General features: G+C 46.7%; 1 protein-coding gene across 1 annotated transcript in view; it reads left to right on the forward strand.

Annotated features, from left to right (window-relative positions):
• The window catches only part of ZZEF1 (zinc finger ZZ-type and EF-hand domain containing 1), a 289,900-nt gene that overhangs the window by 66,941 nt on the left and 201,826 nt on the right, over positions 1–21,133 (forward strand). Inside the window, exons 11-13 of the mRNA XM_077296491.1 lie at positions 9,626–9,771; positions 14,016–14,127; positions 16,508–16,723. Of these exons, the coding sequence (XP_077152606.1) occupies positions 9,626–9,771; positions 14,016–14,127; positions 16,508–16,723 (474 nt within the window). The remainder of the gene's footprint in view (positions 1–9,625; positions 9,772–14,015; positions 14,128–16,507; positions 16,724–21,133) is intronic.

Below are 21,133 nucleotides of genomic sequence, written 5' to 3' on the forward strand. Positions count from 1 at the left end.
TTTGGGGTCCAATTTCTCCTGTTACTCTTGCAAAAATAAATTCTGGGCTAAAAAAATATTTTTGAGGAAAGGAAACACATTTATTATTTTCACGGCTCTGCGTTATAAACTTCTGTGAAGCACTTGGGGGTTCAAAGTGCTCACCACACATCTAGATAAGTTCCCTTGGGGGTCTAGTTTCCAAAATGGAGTCACTTGTGGGGAGTTCCTACTGTTTAGGCACATCAGGGGCTCTGCAAACGCAACCTGACGCCCGCAGAGCATTCCATCAAAGTCTGCATTTCAAAACGTCACTACTTCCCTTCCGAACCCCGACGTGTGCCAAAACAGTGGTTTACCCCCACATATGGGGTATCATCGTACTCAGGACAAACTGGACAACAACATTTGGGGTCCAATTTCTCCTATTACCCTTGGGAAAATAAAAAATTCTGGGCTAAAAATCATTTTTGAGGAAAGAAAAATTATTTTTTATTTTCACAGCTCTGCGTTATAAACTTCTGTGAAGCACCTGGGGGTTATAAGTGCTCACTATGCATCTAGATAAGTTCCTTGGGGGGTCTAGTTTCCAAAATGGGGTCACTTGTAGGGGAGCTCCAATGTTTAGGCACACAGGGGCTCTCCAAACTCGACATGGTGTCCGCTAACGATTGGAGCTAATTTTCCATTCAAAAAGTCAAATGGCACGCCTCCCCTTCCGAGCCTTGCCGTGCACCCAAACAGTGGTTTACCCCCACATATGAGGTATCGGCGTACTCAGGAGAAATTGCCCAACAAATTTTAGGATCCATTTTATCCTGTTGCCCATGTGAAAATTAAAGAATTGAGGCTAAAAGAAATTTTGTGTGGAAAAAAAAGTACTTTTTCATTTTTGCGGTTCAATTTGTGAAGCACCTGGGGGTTTAAAGTGCTCACTATGCCTCTAGATGAGTTCCTTGGGGGGTCTAGTTTCCAAAATGGGGTCACTTGTGGAGGAGCTCCAATGTTTAGGCACACAGGGGCTTTCCAAACGCGACATGGTGTCCGCTAACGATGGAGATAATTTTTCATTCAAAAAGTCAAATGGCGCTCCTTCCCTTCCGAGCCCTGCCGTGCGTCCAAACAGTGGTTTACCCCCACATATGAGGTATCAGCGTACTCAGGACAAATTGGACAACAACGTCCGTGGTCCCGTTTCTCCTTTTACCCTTGGGAAAATAAAAAATTGTTGCTAAAAGATCATTTTTGTGACTAAAAAGTTAAATGTTCATTTTTTTCTTCCATGTTGCTTCTGCTGCTCTGAAACACCTGAAGGGTTAACAAACTTCTTGAATTGTGGTTTTGAGCACCTTGAGGGGTGCAGTTTTTAGAATGGTGTCACTTTTGGGTATTTTCAGCCATATAGAACCCTCAAAATGACTTCAAATGTGAGGTGGTCCCTAAAAAAAATGGTTTTGTAAATTTTGTTGTAAAAATGAGAAATCACTTGGTCAAATTTTAACCCTTATAACTTCCTAGCAAAAAAAAAAAATAGTTTCCAAAATTGTGCTGATGTAAAGTAGACATGTGGGAAACGTTATTTATTAACTATTTTGTGTCACATAACTCTCTGGTTTAACAGAATAAAAATTCAAAATGTGAAAATTGCGAAATTTTCAAAATTTTCGCCAAATTTCCGTTTTTTTTTCACAAATAAACTCAGAAATTATCGACCTAAATTTACCACTAACATGAAGCCCAATATGTCACGAAAAAACAATCTCAGAATCGCTAGGATCCGTTGAAGCGTTCCTGAGTTATTACCTCATAAAGGGACACTGGTCAGAATTGCAAAAAACGGCAAGGTCATTAAGGCCAAAATAGGCTGGGTCATGAAGGGGTTAATGGGGATAAATGTAAGGTCATGCACTTGGGTAGAAGTAATAAGATGTATAACTATGTGCTTAATTCTAAAACTCTGGGCAAATCCAGTATGGGTGGATGACAAACTCACATATAGTGGCCAGTGTCAGGCAGCTGCTACAAAGGCAAATAAAATAATTGGATGCATTAAAAAAGGCATAATGCTCATGAGAACATAATTTTACCTAATTTTAAAGTCATAGCTGAACTAGAGCGGGTGCAGAGAAGAGCGACCAAGGTTATTAGAGGACTGGGGGGTCTGCAATACCAAGATAGGTTATTACACTTGGGGCTATTTAGTTTGGAAAAACGAAGGCTAAGGGGTGATCTTATTTTAAGGTATAAATATGAGAGGACAGTACAAAGACCTTTCTGATGATCTTTTTACTCACAGACCTGAGACAGGGACAAGGGGGCATCCTCTACGTCTGGAGGAAAGAAGGTTTAAGCATAATAACAGACGCGGATTCTTTACTGTAAGAGCAGTGAGACTATGGAACTCTCTGCCGTATGATGTTGTAATGAGTGATTCATTACTTAAATTTAAGAGAGGACTGGATGCCTTTCTGGAAAAGTGTAATGTTAAGGGTATATACACTAGATTCCTTGTTAGGGTGTTGATCCAGGGAACTAGTCTGATTGCTGTATGTGGAGTCGGGAAGGAATTTTTTTCCCCAATGTGGAGCTTACTCTTTGCCACATGGTTATTTTTTTTTGCCTTCCTCTGGATCAACATGTTAGGGCATGTTAGGCTATGTGTTGAACTAGATGGACCTAAAGTCTTCCTTCAACCTTAATAACTATGTTACATAGAAACAGGTTTACTAGTCGTCTAGTGATGCATTCTAACTTTTAATACATCTGTAACTATGTTCATTCATCTGTGAATCTTGTAAGTGTTTTACCTATGTGTTTTTTTTCTGGTATAAGACATTCATTGTAATCTACGGAGCTGTTTACAGATCTATGTTTTTCTTTGGACTTGGGTTTGAAAAAAAAATCAAAACATGCCTTTTTGATCTGAGTCACAGATCAAAATTAGCCATTCAAATCTGAGCCCTCAAAATTCATTGGGGGTTGGGGAAGTATACAGTTACTGCGGCATTTGTAGTATGTCTGTTTTCATGAACTCTTTATTAAAGTCTGCGTTATACTCGCCAGCCATTGTGTTGTGGCTGTGCCAACATTTGCTCACAGCGTGCAGCTGTGTCTTTGTAGAGCTAATATCAGATTGGACAGATAAGTATCCCTGAACGTAAATTACACATTTGTTATAGTTACTGAGGTCTTGCAAGCCTTTTTCCTAAGGAAACAGTTTGTTTTGTTTTTTTGACAAGCGATATGTCTAGACCATGTGTGATATTAACACATTACTGACATCGGACGGGATAGTACGTCCGACGTCAGGTCCCCTGCTTTGATGCAGCGCTCCGCGGTGAGCCCGCATCAAAGCCGGGACATGTCAGCTGTTTTGAACAGCTGACATGTGCCCGCAATAGCGGCGGGTGAAATCGCGATTCACCCGCTGCTATTAACTAGTTAAATGCCGCTGTCAAACGCAGACAGCGGCATTTAACTACCGCATCCGGCCGGGCGGCCGGAAATGACGGCATCGCCGACCCCCGTCACATGATCGGAGGTCGGCGATGCTTCTCCAGTAACCATAGAGGTCTCAAGGACCTCTATGGTTACATTGAGCGCCGGTAGCTGTGAGCGCCACCTGTGGTCGGCGCTCACAGCACACCTGATTTTCTACTACATAGCAGCGAACAGCAGATCGCTGCTATGTAGCAGAGGCGATCGTGCTGTGCCTGCTTCTAGCCTCCCATGGAGGCTATTGAAGCATGGCAAAAGTAAAAAAAAAAAAAAAAGTTAAAAAAAAATGTGAAAAAAAAATATAAAAGTTTAAATCACCCCCCCCCTTTCGCCCCAATCAAAATAAATCAATAAAAAAATCAAATCTACACATATTTGGTATCGCCGCGTTCAGAATCGCCCGATCTATCAATAAAAAAAAAGCATTAACCTGATCGCTAAACGGCGTAACGAGAAAAAAAATCGAAACGCTAGAATTATGTTTTTTTGGTCGCCTTGACATTGCATTAAAATGCAATAACGGGCGATCAAAAGAACGTATCTGCACCGCATTGGAATCATTAAAAACGCCAGCTCGGCACGCAAAAAATAAGCCCACAGCCGACCCCAGATCATGACAAATGGAGACGCTACGAGTATCGGAAAATGGCGCAATTTTTTATTTTTAATTTATTTTTTTTTTAGCAAAGTTTGGAATTTTTTTCACCACTTAGGTAAAAAATAACCTAGTCATGTTAGGTGTCTATGAACTCATAATGGCAGGTCAGTTTTAGCATTTAGTGAACCTAGCAAAAAAGCCAAGCAAAAAAACAAGTGTGGGATTGCACTTTTTTTGCAATTTCACCGCACGGAATTTTTTTCCTGTTTTCTAGTACACGACATGGTAAAACCAATGATGTTGTTCAAAAATACAACTCGTCCCGCAAAAAATAAGCCCTCACATGGCCAAATTGACGGAAAAATAAAAAAATTATGGCTCTGGGAAGGAGGGGAGTGAAAAACGAACACGGAAAAACGAAAAATCCCACGGTCATGAAGGGGTTAAATAATCATCTGTGTTCACCTTATGATTCCCTCTACAAAAGCCTAATAATCATCCTGATATTCAGGTCAGGAGAGACGTTAGTCGGGATAAATGACTGACCCTACTCATTTCTTTATGCTCAGATTTGTTACATAAGGTTTCTCCTTCGCCACATTGGGGGACACAGGACCATGGGTGTTATGCTGCTGTCTCTAGGAGGCTGACACTAAGTTGAGACAAAAAAAGGTTAGCTCCTCCCCTGCAGTATACACCCTCATGCTGGCTTCCAGAGACCCAGTTCAAGCTTAGTGTCCGTAGGAGGCACACTTTATTTAACAACTTTTTTACCGTACGAAGGGGCGACGGAACCTTTCAAGGCTCAGATCTCCCCGAACCAACAACAGGCGAGCACGGGAATTTTTTACCTCCCTGTATCCTCTCCTGCGACGTGAGATGCCACCGCCTGAGCTGATTCTTTGGGGGCGACGGGCCCCTTTCAAGGGACCGATATCCCCCCCCTCCTTACAGACGAGCACATGGAGTGTCCTCCACGTATCCTCTTCTGCAGCCAGGCCTATTGCCGGACATCTGCACTGCCCACCAGGTTTTACCCTCGGCTGTTCAGAGGCTCCTTTTCATTGTAGCGTCCGTGCAGCCCCCACTGCATCACCACTGAGAAAGCGGAGGAGGACGGTTCCTCTCCATCCCCCTCTTATGGGGATGGTGGATAGATGCTCCCCCAACCCTGCACCGTCCTAACCACCCCGGGCACAGCTAACCTGCTGCAAGCTGCTCTGCAATTCCCCTCCATTCGGGCTAAGTGCCACCTGTGGGGGGTCGGTCGTTCCGGCGGTTCCATAGGGCTCATTTCTCAGGGTCACTACAGGGCTACTAGGCGCCGGCGCTCCCCGGCCGCGCGCCAGGCCGTGGCCATAAATTTAGTCCCCGGCTTCGGCCTAGTGCGGGCCGCATCCCCCTCCCCCGTTCCTGCCCGACAGATCTCCTTCCTAGGCATGATCCTGGACATGTCAAAGGGACTGGTCTTGCTCCCTCGGTCCAAGGCCCAAGAGCTTCAGCAGGGAGCTCGGACGCTCTGTCATCCTTGTCCACGGTCCATTCGGTTTGCCATGAAGATCCTGGGGAAAATGGTGGCCGCAATAGAAGGGGTTCCCTTCGCTCAACTCCATCTCCGCCCGGCTCTGCTGGACAATTGGGACAGGAGTCCCTTATCCCTCGATCGGCCATGTCCTCTGTCCCCACGGATCAGGCAAGCCCTCACATGGTGGACTCTGGGATCATCTCTCCTCCAGGGGAGGTCTTTTCTCCCGATCCGCTGGCTGGTGGTAACTACCGACGCCAGTCTCCTCGGTTGGGGAGCGGTGTTTCGCCACCACACTGCCCAGGGGCGTTAGACGATTCGGGAGTCGAAACTTCCCATAAACATTCTGGAGATCTGAGCTATCAGATTCGCCCTGAGACGTTTTCGCTTCCTGCTCGCGGGTCACCCAATTTGAGTTCAATCGGACAACGTCACAGCGGTGGCGTATATAAACCATCAGGGGGGTACCCGCAGAAGGGCGGCATTGCAGGAGGTCTCCCACATTCTCTGTTGGGCCGAGGCTAACAACTCCACCATTTCCGCAGTGCACATTCCAGGCGTCGAGAACTGGGCGGCGGACTTTCTCAGCCGTCAGGGCCTCGCCTCGGGAGGGACTCCATCCAGAGGTTTTCTGGCAAATCTGCCTTCGCTGGGGAACTCCGGACGTGTATCTGATTTTGTCCAGAATGAACACCAAAGTTCCCAACTTCATAGCACGTTCTCTGGATCCCCAGGCCATCGGAATGGACGCACTGATATCCCCGTGGCACCGGTTCCAACTCCCGTACGTGTTTCCTCCGCTTCTCTTACTGCCAAAGGTGATCCGAAAAATCAAGACGGAGGGGGTTCCGGTGATTCTTGTCGCCCTGGATTGGCCATGTCGCGCATGGTACGCGGAGCTCGATCAACTCGTATCCGACGTCCACTGGCGGTTACCAGACCGTCCAGATCTGCTTTGCCAAGGGCCGATCTACCACCAGAGCTCAAGGGGCCCTACGTTTAACGGCGTGGCTGTTGAAACCTGGATTCTAACTCAAGCTGGTTTCTCCCAGTAGGTCATTCCCACCATGATAAGCGCTCGCTTCCGCTTGCATCTATCACCGCACCTGGAAAACCTTCTTCTCATGGTGCAGGCTCCGAGGTCGCCCTCCGCTTGTTTTCTCAATCCCTACCATTTTGGATTTTCTACAGTCCGGCTTGGATTCCGGCCTGGCGCACAGTTCCCTCAAGAGTCAGATCTCCGCGTTATCTGTGTTGTTCCAACGTAAGATTGCTGCCAACCTGCAAGTCCGGACCTTCATTCAAGGGGTCTCCCACGTGGTACCACCCTACAGAATGCCGTTAGAGACCTGGGATCTCAATTTGGTTCTTTGCGTTCTTCAGGAACCTCCGTTTGAACCTCTGCAGGATGTCCCGCTAACTGTCCTCTCCTGGAAGGTTGCCTTCCTTGTGGCAGTAACATCTATCAGACGGGTCTCAGAGTTGGTCGCTCTATCCTGCCGGGCGCCTTTCCTTGCCTTCCACCAGGACAAGGTAGTCCTACACCCATCTCCGGCTTTTCTCCCTAAGGTGGTTTCATCTTTTTACCTTAATGAAGACATAATTCTTCCCTCCTTCTGCCCACAGCCAAGACACAGGGTCGAAAAGGCCCTTCACACCCTGGACGTGGTACGGGCCCTTAGGAGGTACATTTCGAGAACTGCTCCTTTCCGCAAATCGGACTCCCTCTTTGTGCTCCCGGAGGGTCGCAAAAAGGGTTAAGCCTCGTCTAAGGCCACGATAGCCAGATGGATCCGTTCTGCTATTCAAGAATCCTATCGGGTCAGGGGCAGTCCTATCCCGGCTGGGATTAGAGCACACTCCACTCGGTCGATGGGTGCTTCCTGGGCCATCCGGCACCAGGCAACGTCGGAGCAGGTTTGCAAGGCCGCAACGTGGTCGAGCCTGCATACTTTCACAAGACACTACAATGTCCACATTCAATCTTCTGCGGACGCGGCCCTTGGCAGACGTATTCTGCAATTGGCCGTCGCGCATTTATAGTCAGATGGTACACGGAGTTATTTGGTTGTATTGTTTCCCACCCAGGGACTGCTTTGGGACGTCCCATGGTCCTGTGTCCCCCAATGTGGCGAAGGAGAAATAGGGATTTTTGTGTACCAACCGTAAAATCCTTTTCTCCGAGCCACTCATTGGGGGACACCGCACCCACCCTGTTAGCCTGTTCGGCTCGTTACCTTTTTTGGTTCTTGACTTTCTCTGACATGTTATACTCTAATGTTATGTAATATATTCTTATTAATTTCCTACTGCTTTTGCACTGAACTGGGTCTCTGGAAGCCAGCATGAGGGTGTATACTGCAGGGGAGGAGCTAACCTTTTTTTGTCTCAACTTAGTGTCAGCCTCCTAGTGACAGCAGCATAACACCCATGGTCCTGTGTCCCCCAATGAGTGGCTCGGAGAAAAGGATTTTACGGTGAGTACACAAAAATCCCTATTTTACACATTTAGAGAGAATCTGTCAAGAGGAAAAAAGCTATTAACCTGCAGATATGGGGATAATCTGCAGGTTTATAGCGTTATAAACCTGTCTGGCGCCTGCACTTAGCAGAATGCTGTGGGTAGAAAATGAACTTATTTTCCCCGGCAGTATTCCGGTTCCAGAGACTTGACAGACATCTGTCTAAGGCTACTTTCACATTTGCGTTTGGAGCCGCTGCGGAGGGCTGTGGACTTCCTCCGTGAAGCCCCGCCCTCCGCCGCTAGCTCCGCCTACTTCTGCATGCGGCCGGCTTGCGACCTGGGTATCTATATTTAACATTAGGTACGCAGGTCGTGCCGCAGTATGCGGTTGCTGCTGCATGCGTCGTTTTGACGATGCGGAGACCAGCGTAGGACGCAGCTCGTAGCAATTTTTTTTTTTTTCCGCATCGTCAAAACGACGCATGCGGCAGCATCCGCATACTGCGGCACGACCTGCGTACCTAATGTTAAATATAGGTACCCAGGTCGCAAGCCGGCCGCATGCAGAAGTAGGCGGAGCTAGCGGCGGAGGGCGGGGCTTCACGGAGGAAGTCCACAGCCCTCCGCAGCGGCTCCAAACGCAAATGTGAAAGTAGCCTAAGATGGTTTAGTGAATCCTGCATTGACCAGGGGGTTGGACACAATGACCCTGGAGGTCCTTTCCAACTATAACATTCAATGATTCAGTCACAGGGGTGGCATCGGCTCGGGTTCAGTCACCATTCTGATGATACAGAATGGCAACTGTAACCTCACTCCGGCACCCTTACGCTGCCAGGGGAAATAAGGTTCGTTTTATATCCCCACTACTTTCAGCTCCGTGCATGCGCCGGGCAGGTTAGTAATTTAGTAATGCTATTAACTTGCAGATTAGTCCCATATCTGCAGGTTGATACCCTTTTTTTCTGTGGACAGGTTCACTTTAACACTGTTTTCTGTGTGCCCATGGTTTATTTAGCTTGGCAAGAAAGGTTGTTTTTCTTTGGAAGGCTTAATGAAACCTATCCAAATAGTGTGCTTCTATGTTAAGGCTAGTTTACAACTCGAGAAAATACCTAGTTGAATATGACATCTGAATGTCCTAGCATATGTCATATTCTTATGAGTATCCAAGCCTGGAGGTGCCCACTTATACCCTCCTATTAGTAACAGAAGTATTGGATGCAGGTTATTCACCATGGTGTGTGATACCCGCTTTTAAATTGAAACAAATCCTCTTGTTTTTCAAGAACCAATTGGTGCAGAAATCTTGGCTCTCCTTTACTCAATCATTATACCTGATATAGTATTTTTCTCATTGGTCGCTTAGATGTTTGTAGTTTAGAGTATTCCTATCATTACTGTAAGTGAAGGTATCATCACTGACCTACCGAGGAGCTGTGCCTGTGTTCATACCTGGCGCCTATCTGTGCACCCTTAGCTGCAGGATACATAATAAGGGAAGAATATTGTCACCTTAAGCTTATTTTATCTTGGTGTCACCTTCTATGTCTACCGCCAGGTTCGGAGAGGTGCCATTGGTGCCAAATGTGGCTTCATATTTGCTTACAACGCTCCAGAAAAATTCCACGCAGAAGAACATTTCAAAAGATTTGAAAAATTTGATACTTGGAAATTTTCAGACTTCAAAACTTTTGTGAAACAGAGGTAATTGCCCTTTTCATTTTGTGCGGAATAATTTGGAAATATATTAAGGCTTTTAGATAACATCTCTAGTTTAAAAGTATGACACCACTTCTTCCTATCCGATTCCCTTCACTGTCTCCAACCATTAGTATTTTGGTATGCGTGTGGATTTCGCTATTTTTATTTCTTAATAAAGTTAAATTTAATCCTGCAGCATTGCCTATGCAAATCAGGACGGGTCTGTCAGTGTGACTATTCCTCCACAATAACGCTGCTTGGGATCTTCTGCGCACACATCTCTAGGTGTGATTGTCGTCCAGTGTTTTGGTAGGACCCTTAAGGCCCCGTCTCACATAGCGAGATCGCTAGCGAGATCGCTGCTGAGTCACAAGTTTTGTGACGCAACAGCGACCTCCATAGCGATCTCGCTATGTGTGACACGTACCAGCGATCAGGCCCCTGCTGCGAGATCGCTGGTCGTGTCGGAATGGCCTGGACCTTTTTTTGGTCGTTGAGGCCCCGCTGACATCGCTGAATCGGTGTGTGTGACACCGATCCAGCGATGTCTTCACTGGTAACCAGGGTAAACATCGGGTTACTAAGCGCAGGGCCGCGCTTAGTAACCCGATGTTTACCCTGGTTACCAGCGTAAATGTAAAAAAAAACAAACAGTACATACTCGCCTTTCGGTGTCCAGGTCCCTTGCCGTCTGCTTCCTGCTCTCACTGACTGCCGGCCGTACAGTGAGAAGTGAGAGCACAGCAGTGACGTCACCGCTGCGCTCTCGCTGTACGGCGGCTCAGTGAGAGCAGGAAGCAGACGGCAAGGGACCTGGACACCGAAAGGCGAGTATGTACTGTTTGTTTTTTTGGTAACCAGGGTAAACATCGGGTTACTAAGCGCGGCCCTGCACTTAGTAACCCGATGTTTACCCTGGTTACCCGGGTGCTGCAGGGGGACTTCGGCATCGTTGAAGACAGTTTCAACGATGCCGAAGTCGTTCCCCTGATCGTTGGTCGCTGGAGAGAGCTGTCTGTGTGACAGCTCCCCAGCGACCACACAGCGACTTACCAACGATCACGGCCAGGTCGTATCGCTGGTCGTGATCGTTGGTAAATCGCTATGTGAGACGGGGCCTTTAAGCAGGCTGTCAAACCCAAGGAGCCGTGATTAGAAGTTCCAAGTTAGGATTAGTCTGCGGAAAGTGACACCATAGCAGACTAGTCCTGAAGTATCTATTTAAGTGATGCTGCAGGATTAAACGTAACTCATCAAACACTGCCGCATTAGTATGTACACAAAACACATTAATAAAGTCCAGAAAAATCGATGCATTCAGCTATATAGCGGCTGGGGAATGACATAGCATCAGACAGGTTCCTGTTAAATTTTGATACCTGAAATACTTTGTTGAGTGTGTTCCCTGACTACACTTGATTCTTCCACAAACCCTCTTGCTCCAGCAAACAAGTCTTTGCAAAACATAGAACATATTTATCTAATGTATTTTAGTTTATTACATTTACATATTACTGAATAATTTTCTTTTTTTTTTTCCTTTCACTTGTTATGCTGTTTTTATAGAGTTAAATCAGAATTTACATTTAGTTCAGTGGCGGCACATAGCTAATGCTGTATATGCTCTATATATCTTTTTATGATCAGTATCATCTTATGAATAAAAAGATCCATGCCTTCCCTTTTCCCGCTAGCACTCCAGGGAATCGAGAGGACCATGAAACTGTATTTGAGTCTATATACTTTAATGGTGCAGCACTGAACATTCTTAGGATCATTGGAGGTCCCAGACGTCAGACCCCACAGATCATGAAGGGATAGCATTTCTTGGTGACTTCCCATCACAAATGATGTTGAAGTGGTTATCCACTAGTGGACAGTCATTTATTAATGGGAAAAGGTCAAATAAAAAAATACCTCCTTTCCTGACGCCGATTCGCCATACTCTGCTCTGCGTCCTGAACCATTCTGTTAGGATCAATGTCAGGCGCGAAGGGGGGACATCAAGTAAGCACTTCAGATAATCGGCAGCCACTAATTGCATAGTGGTTATTAATTCCATAATAGTTTAGTTCAAAATAGTTACTCCTTATAGGGACTCTGCCAGCAGGCTTTAACCTCCCAAACTATTTATATGCACATATAGCTCTTTCAAAGACAAGTCCAGTAATACCTTTACCTGGCCAGTCTCTTCCACTATTACTGAGAAATGAGTTTGAATTGATATTCAATTGAGGCAGAATAGCTTTGTTGCTCTGAAGCCTCTGTCACTCCAGCTCTATTCCTCGCCCATTACCACCTTCTGCTATTGTCTGACAGCTTTTTTTTTTTTTTGTATTACCGTATATACTCAAGTATAAGCCAACCCGAGTATAAGCCGACCCCCCTAATTTTGCCACAAAAAACTGGGAAAACTTATTGACTCGAGTATAAGCCTAGGGTGGAAAATGCAGCAGCTACCGGTGAATTTCAAAAATAAAAATAGATGCTCCATACCATTCATTATTTCCCCATAGATGCTCCATATAAAGCTGTGCCATATATAATGCTCCATACCATTGATTATTGCCCCATATATTATCCATATATAGCTGTGCCATATAGAATGCTCTGCACCGTTCATTATGGCCCCATAGATGCTCCATATAAAGCTGTGCCCCATATACAATGCTCTGCACCGTTCATTATGGCCCTATAGATGCTCCATATAAAGCCGTGCCATATATGCTCTGCACCGTTCAGTTTGGCCCCATAGATGCTCATTATAAAGCTGTGCCCTATATGCTCTGCACCGTTCAGTTTTGCCCCATAGATGCTCCTTATAAAGCTGTGCCATATATAATGCTCTGCACTGTTCATTATGGCCCCATAGATGCTCCTTATAAAGCTGTGCCCCATATACAATGCTGTGCACCGTTCATTATGGCCCTATAGATGCTCCATATAAAGCTGTGCCATATATGCTCTGCACCGTTCAGTTTGGCCCCATAGATGCTCCATATAAAGCTGTGCCCCATATACAATGCTCTGCACCGTTCATTATGGCCCTATAGATGCTCCATATAAAGCTGTGCCATATATGCTCTGCACCGTTCAGTTTGGCCCCATAGATGCTCATTATAAAGCTGTGCCCTATATGCTCTGCACCGTTCAGTTTTGCCCCATAGATGCTCCTTATAAAGCTGTGCCATATATAATGCTCTGCACTGTTCATTATGGCCCCATAGATGCTCCTTATAAAGCTGTGCCCCATATACAATGCTGTGCACCGTTCATTATGGCCCTATAGATGCTCCATATAAAGCTGTGCCATATATGCTCTGCACCGTTCAGTTTGGCCCCATAGATGCTCCACATAAATCTGTGCCATATATAACGCTGCTGCTGCAATAAAAAAAACAAAACACATACTCGCCTCTCTTGCTTGCAGCTCCCCAGCGTCCGGTCCCGGCGTCTCTCCGCACTGACTGATCAGGCAGAGGGCGCCGCGCACACTATATGCGTCATCGCGCCCTCTGACCTGAAGAGTCAGAGCGGAGAGACGCCGGGAAGACAGAGCGGCGCCCGGCGTGTGGATCGTGGACAGGTAAATAATGCGATACTTACCTGCTCCCGGCGTCCCGCTCCTTCCCCTGGACAGCTGGTCTCCGGGTGCCGCAGCCTCTTCCTCTATCAGCGGTCACCGGCACCGCTGATTAGAGAAATGAATATTCATTTCTCTAATGAGCGGTCCTACGTGACCGCTGTACAGGGGAAGAGCTGCGGCAACCGGAGACAGTGTGATGGGCAGGGGGAGCGTCAGGATCGCCGGGACTAGGTAAGTATGCCTCAGCGCTCTCTCCCCCTCACCCGCCGACCCTGCCACAGACCGTGACTCGAGTATAAGCCGAGAGGGGCACTTTCAGCCCAAAAATTTGGGCTGAAAATCTCGGCTTATACTCAAGTATATACGGTAAGTGAAACAGCATAGAGGCTATCAGTTAAGCTGTAGGAAGCAGCACTGCTTGGGGATTAGAGCTTAGAGTGACAGAGGCTTCCTATGTACTATAGCCATTGGCATGTCCATTGAAACTGATTTTTCAGTATCTGAGCAATGGACGGACCATGTAAGGTATTGCTGGAAAGATCTACATGATATATATATAATCTATCTCCGTAGTATAAATCATGCTGATGGATTACGCATGTGACTTTATGCCTCTCTACTATGTATTGGTGTAATTGTGCAGCATTTTTTTTATTCACAGGAATAGTAAGCCGGTCACGGACTTTGATGACAGTGATCCTATTGCCTGGTTTGAACTTGAAGAAGAATGGGATGAAGTGGACATCAGAATGCAGCAATGTAAAATTGCAAAGGTGAATGGAAATATGTCTTACGGTTTTAAAGAGGAATGCCGATAATCATGTATTTATTTAATCTCTTTACATTGCTACATATGTCTATATAGATTTATATTCTTTTAACATAAGTTGAGTGTGGTATAAAGATCATTTTCACCTCAACTGATGTGGACTGCTGGGTTGTAAAGCGCTCGGCTCTGAGCAGGATGCCTTCTTAACACCCACTGTTTTCATGAGTTTTATTTAAAGTTCTGATAAATCTAATATATAAAGATGTATGTATGTATGTATGTATGTATGTATGTATGTATGTGTGTATGTCCGGGATTGGCATCTGCACCGTCGCAGCTACAGCCACAAAATTTTGCACAGTCACACGTCTGGACCCCGAGAGCGTCATAGGCTATGTTGTGAGGTGAAATTTTAACCCCGCGCTTTCCAATTCACCAAAATTTTGCCCCTATCTACATAATGGGGGAAAAAGTGAAAGGAAAAGTGTTGGAGGCGTTGCAGCTACAGGCCCAAAATTTTGCACAGTCACACGTCTGGACCCCGAGAGCGTCAAAGCTATGTTGTGAGGTGAAATTTTAACCCCGCGCTTTCCAATTCACCAAACAATTTTGCCCCTATCTACATAATGGGGAAAAAATGAACGGAAAAGTGTTGGAGGCAAATTAACAGCTGCCAGATGTGAACAAGGGGGACTTAAAGAATGACAGCGATGGCGCCAAAGAGTATATACTGTACAGTTGCTAAGGTGGGGCCCCGACATGGGATTATCACCACACCACCACGGGGATATGAACACACACACAAAATGCGCCACACACTACCACGTGCTCGAACACATATACCACCCTCAGCACACATTTCACCACACATACACCAACCTCGCCACATAAAAGTCGAAACACAAAAGTCGCCGCTCAAAACTCGCCATGCGCAAAACTCTCCACATGCAAAACTAGCCACACGTGCAAAACTCACCTCATGGAAAACTCGCCACACGCAAAACTTGCACACGTGGAAAAATTGCCACATGCACAAAAGTTGCAACACATGCAAAAGTTGCCTCACACAAAACTTGCACATACTCAAAAGGCACCACACATAAAACTCGCCACGCGCAAAACTTGCTGCACACAACTTGCTACACTAACCTGTCACATGCAGCTCGACACACAAAAAGTTGCTACACGCATGTCGCCACACAAAACTCATCTCACAAAAGTCGCTACATGCATGTCGCCACACGCAACTCAACACACACAACTTGACACACGAAACTCGCCCTAAAACACACACAAGTCTGGTATTATCCTTCAAAAATAAAAATCTGATTAATAAGCAGACAAACTACAAGAGCAACAAATGTACCATATAGGAATCCGGCAGCTGATAGTCACATAACCAGTCTATTATGTGTATGTGTGAGCTAATATATACTGCCAGGGGGTGGGCTTACTGTTGGCTGGGGATTTATCAGGCTGCCAATTTAGCTTACAAATACTGAGGTAAAAATACTGACCAAATAACGTGTGAACGATGTCTAATACAGGAGGAGATGACATACAGATATATACTATATACAGGAGGAGATGAGACAAAGGTATATACTATTTACAGGGGAGATGACACACAGGTATATACTATATACAGGAGGAGATGACACACAGATATATACTATATACAGGAGAGATGACACACAGGTATATACTATATAGAGGAGGAGATGACATACAGGTACATACTACATACAGGAGGAGATGACATACAGGTATATGCTATGTATAGGAGGAGAAGAGGAGATGACATACAGGTATATACTATATACAGGAGGAGATGACACACAGATATATACTATATACAGGGGAGATGACACACAGCAGGTATATACTATATACAGGGGAGATGACACACAGCAGGTATATACTATATACAGGGGAGATGACATACAGGTATATACTATATACAGGAGATGACATACAGGTGTATACTATATATAAGGGAGATGACAAACATGTATATACTGAGGTGAAAATGAGAGGTGTGAGGTGAAAATGAAAAGGAGTGAGGGAAAATAGTGGAGTGATCGGAAAATGACAGATGTGAGGTCGAAATGACAAGTGTTAGGGGGAATGAGAGGAGTAAGGGGGAAAATAAGAGGAGTGATGGGGAAAATGAGAGGTGTGAGGGAGAAAATGAGAGATGAGGGGGAAAATGAGAGGCGTGATGGGAAAATAAGAGAAGTGAGGTGCTATAACTAACCACAGATATTTACTATGCCCAGGCAACGCCGGGCTCTTCAGCTAGTATATTAATAAAGCTTAATAAGTTAGAGTTTTATGGTGTATTGAATTTCTTCTAATAAGTTTTATTTCCACCTCCTTTCTAGTACTGGATGGTAAAATTCCTGTGCACTCGAGAAGATACAGCAGAGCGTCTAGGTGTTCAGGGCATTGGCGCTTTTGGTTACCGCAGGCCACTGGAAGCTAAAATTGATATGAATGTGATATGTCTCCAATGTAAAGATTTAGCAGCTGACGTTGTATGTGGAATGACTCTGATTCTTAAGACGTTGATGTTTGTGCAGCAGCTGGCACATGATATGGTGAGTTATAGCAGCCGATACTTTTCTGTGCTGTTGTTTTAATTTTGAAATATTATGACTGTTTTGTTCTTAGTTGTGATGACATTTTCCTGTTAAGGGTGTTGTCCACCCCTGGATAATTCCTGCTTAATCACTTAAAGGCAACATTGAAAATGAAACCAATCTCTACCATTCCTCCTATGTCATTGGTGCTATTCTCAGCGGGTCATTTGAGATGGTTGTCACATGACTGCTGCAGCAAACCAGCTACAGCTGATTGGCTGCAGCCTTTACTATTTCATCGGAGCGAGCGTCTGTTGGAATATTGATGAATTGCAGCCAATCAATGGCTGCTGATTGACTGCAGCGGTCATGTGACATTATAATATCAAATGACCCACTGGGAATGGCCATTCTGCAGGAGACAAGTACAGACTGGTTTTATTTTCCATGTGGTCCTGAAGTGATTTTCAGGGTTTGTGCCACCATAAACAATACATTTAACTAAGCAGAAAACATGGAAATAAATGGTTTTGTAATTTACAGTTATTAAATATTATGCTCTGTTCAAAAGACAACAATCTTTCATCTTCTGAAGTATGCCCCCTGGCGTTATTCTGTCTGCAGGCTTGATTTGTCCTCCCGGTGGCCGATTTGCTGGTCATAAACTGTGACCCAGTGGCTTAAATAAATTGTCAGTATGACCCCAATGACATCAATATCACATGAATTGACGCTGTGGCCAGTCCGTTCTCCCAAGTGCACATAATAAAACCACACGCAATATGTGTCAGTCAGAAAGGTAAACCTATGAATTCTACCGATATAAACATATGCTTACCCGTCCAGTCAGGATACTTGACTGATGGGATACATCGGTAAACGTCCAGTCAGTGTGTTTGGCGCCATCAACGTACCAGTAAGAATCTCCTTCCTGATCAGGTTGTGAGAAACGGGAGATAAAAGGACCTTTCGGCCATGTGTCTGTCCCCTCACGCTTGCGCCGATTACCTTGCAAGACTGACTAGGACCTTCCGGTTATGTGACCGTCACGTCACTACTAAGTTTATGGACCTTGACGTCCTTATGCGTTTACCCACTCATCTATAATGTATGGGAGTATAAAGGACCTTGCGGTCATGTGATGTCACATCATCATGAGTCTCAGTAAAATTTATGTCACATGACCTTTCTCAATAGCTGTGCATCTCAGCACTCCAGCACCATCTCATGCTCATACTTAGTATTAATATCGCAGCTATGTCTATAATATCAAACCAACATTACTGCATAAATATTTAAATTACCTCTGTAGAATGCATATGGGTTACTTACTTCTGAATAATACGGTTCCATCACCTTATTCAGGTTTAGCAATAAAGGTATTTACTCTGTCGCCTCATTGGGGGACACAGGACCATGGGTGTTATGCTGCTGTCCACTAGGAGGCGACACTATGCATAATCTGAAAAACATTAACTGTGGCTCCTCCTCTGCAGTATACACCCCTGGACGGCATCAGCCTTCCCCAGTTTTTGCTTAGTGTCGCATAGTGGTCACACCTAAAAGATTTTTACTCCGTTTTTTCTGACGGGTTTACAAATGAAGAAAAGAGGGTCTCCTGTGAGACTCTCGGCATGGCTCCTTCCTCGACCCCCTATTATGGGGTGCACAGTTGAAGTAGAGATGGCTATTCCCCATGCTGCTCCTTCCCCAATCCCTCGGGTGCTGGTTCGAAGTCGAGACCCCCCCTCCTTCCCCAATTCCTTTTGGTTTCTGGGTTGAGGTCGAGGCGAGAATAAAGGCCCCTGAAGGTGTGACAACAGCACCCTCCCTAATCCCCCTCTGGGGGTATTAGATTGAGACACCTCAGGTAGGGCCTGTACAGGCAGCATTCTACAGCTCCCAGCAATGGGCCAGCACACTGCGCCTGCATCCAGGGACCCCAGCCCAGGTGCGGGCACCTGTTGGGGCCGGGGGGAGTGCAGACAGGCATGGCACAGACAGACACAGGGCTCCCTGCACCCCTGTCTCTGCGGCAGCACCAGCTCTATACTGCCTCAGGGAGACCCCAACCGGGCTCCCCCTTCCGCTTATAGCCCCACTGCCATCCTGCCTTTAAATCCGGGGGGTCCGGTTCAGATCCGACCCCCTCCCGGACTTTCGCGCCAGCCTGGAGCCCTTCTGGGCCTCAGACATCTAATTTAGGCCCCGGCTTTGGCCTAGCTGAAGCCACCGCCTCCTCTCCGCCCCCCGGCCCGCCCCCCGGATGACAAATATGACACTCTATAGTGTCATAAAGGGGGTGGATCGAGACAGAAAGGGCGCGTTTTTACACAGCCTTGCCGCCTTTTTTTCCAGCTCTTCTCCCCCTTTCTCTCCTTCTCAGCAGCCATTTTCTGCTGCAGATTAACCCTGCATATCCCGGTCTGCAGGACCAGGACCAGGCAGCCAGTCTCAGGGGGGCACAGGACTGTGGATCTTCGGCGCTGGACCTAGGGGCACACTGGTGGGGTAAGATCACAGCTGGGTTTTTTACTCAGCTGTGAATCCATATTACCTATAAGGCTCCCCTATAGGTTTCTCTACCCCTGTAAGGTCCTCTGCCGGCAGCCCTTCTGCACTCTGTGCACTATGCCGGGCTGAAGGTCCAAGAGAACCAGGCAGAACTGCTATTATGCATTCTGCACAGCCTGCGGGACCGCTCTCCCCAGTGGCAGCACGTACCCGCATTGCCAGAACTGTATATATAATGCCACGCCGGAATGGGCTACTCAGAAATCGCAATCTATGACGCAGTCTATAGATGACCTAACCTCCACATTGCTTCAGGCTCTGCAGGGTCATGCCTCGGCTATGACCGTTACCCGGCAAAGGGAGAGCTTGACGCAGGAACAAGATGACCCTGGCACATCCACGTCTAGGTCAGGACGCAAGCGGACCCATAGATCAAGTCCATCTGCGTCATCCCATAGCACACGGTCATCCCCCTCTAGGGAGAGACACCGTAGCTCCAGGTCATCTAGACCGTCCCATTCCAGGGATAGACAATGCAGATCTCCGCAATCCCCGACCAGAGAAGGCCTCCTCCCCAGCTCACCCAGCAGGGGATGCCTCAGTGATAGACAGGATTCGGAAGGCATCTGCGACTGACTCAGACAGGGAAACGGAGGGGTCACTGATCCCAATCCCTCCTAGCAATACAGCGCTAGTTGAGGACATAATCTCTTCCATCCATTGGGTGCTGGACATTTCTGATCCGCCACCAGAGGCCCCAGAACACAAGATTTCCTTTGAAGGACCTCTGAAGCCGCCTAAGGTTCTCTCTAACCACCCAGAGTTTAAGGTGATCCTTAAAAATCAGCTCTCTCAGCCTGAGAAAAAATTTGCTAATCGCAAATATCTGGAGGTGAGGTACCCCTTCCCACAGAAGGACACCAAGGAATGGACAGATCCACCCAAAGTGGACCCCCCTTCCCGGTCTCTAGGCTGGCAGCACAGACCCTCCTTTCACTGCCAGATAGCTCAACCCTCAGGGACGCAGCAGACCGGCAGGTAGAACGCATGGCTCGTTCATTTTTCGAGGCAGCAGGGGCATTTCTGGCTCCCGCGTTCGCCTCAGTTTGGGCTGCCAAGGCCATTCTGGCCTGGGCAAAAAATGTACAAGCTCTCCAAGCATCCGCTCCTGAGCTGTCCGGACCAAGCAGTTCAAATAGCAGTTGTAGCAGACTACATGCTTCACGCAGCTCTGGATTCAACAAGGGGAGTAGCGGAGATAGCATCAAACGCCATCACAATTCGGCGTATCCTCTGGCTGCGGGAATGGAAAGCGGACGCAGCCTCAAAGAAGTCCCTCACGCACCTCCCCTACCTCAGTGGGAGACTTTTCGGTGAACAGTTGGACACTATGATATCCAACGCTTCCGGGGGTAAGAGTACTTCTCTTCCCCAACTCACACCTAAATGCACTTACAAGAAGCGTAACCAAACTCGATTCCGATCCTTTCGGAATTACTCGGGCTAGTCCGTCTCGCGTCCAGCACAAAATCGTAACTGTTCCCCACGCAGGGACAACTCACGATCGACGCAAAGGTCGGACAAGACCTGGCAGTCAAAAGCAGGCCAGCCTAAGCCCAGAGGAGGAAAATCTCAGACTTTCTCCTCATCATGACTCACGGACTCCGGAAGACACCACACCAGTAGGCGGCCGACTTTTGCTCTTTCATCAAGTCTGGCTGCCTATTACAGAAGACAGGTGGGTCAGGGAACTAGTGTCTTCCAGATACAAGATAGAGTTCACCTCCAACCCACCAGACCAATTCTTTCTCTCTGTCCCCCCAAAACCGCCAGCCAAGGCTCGTGCCTACCACCAAGCGGTCTCGCTTTTTCAAGCAGGAGTCATAGTACCGGTCCCCACGACCGACCGCTTCC

This window comes from Ranitomeya variabilis, chromosome 3 (genome assembly GCF_051348905.1).
Source record: "Ranitomeya variabilis isolate aRanVar5 chromosome 3, aRanVar5.hap1, whole genome shotgun sequence".
Taxonomy (NCBI): Eukaryota; Metazoa; Chordata; class Amphibia; order Anura; family Dendrobatidae; genus Ranitomeya; species Ranitomeya variabilis.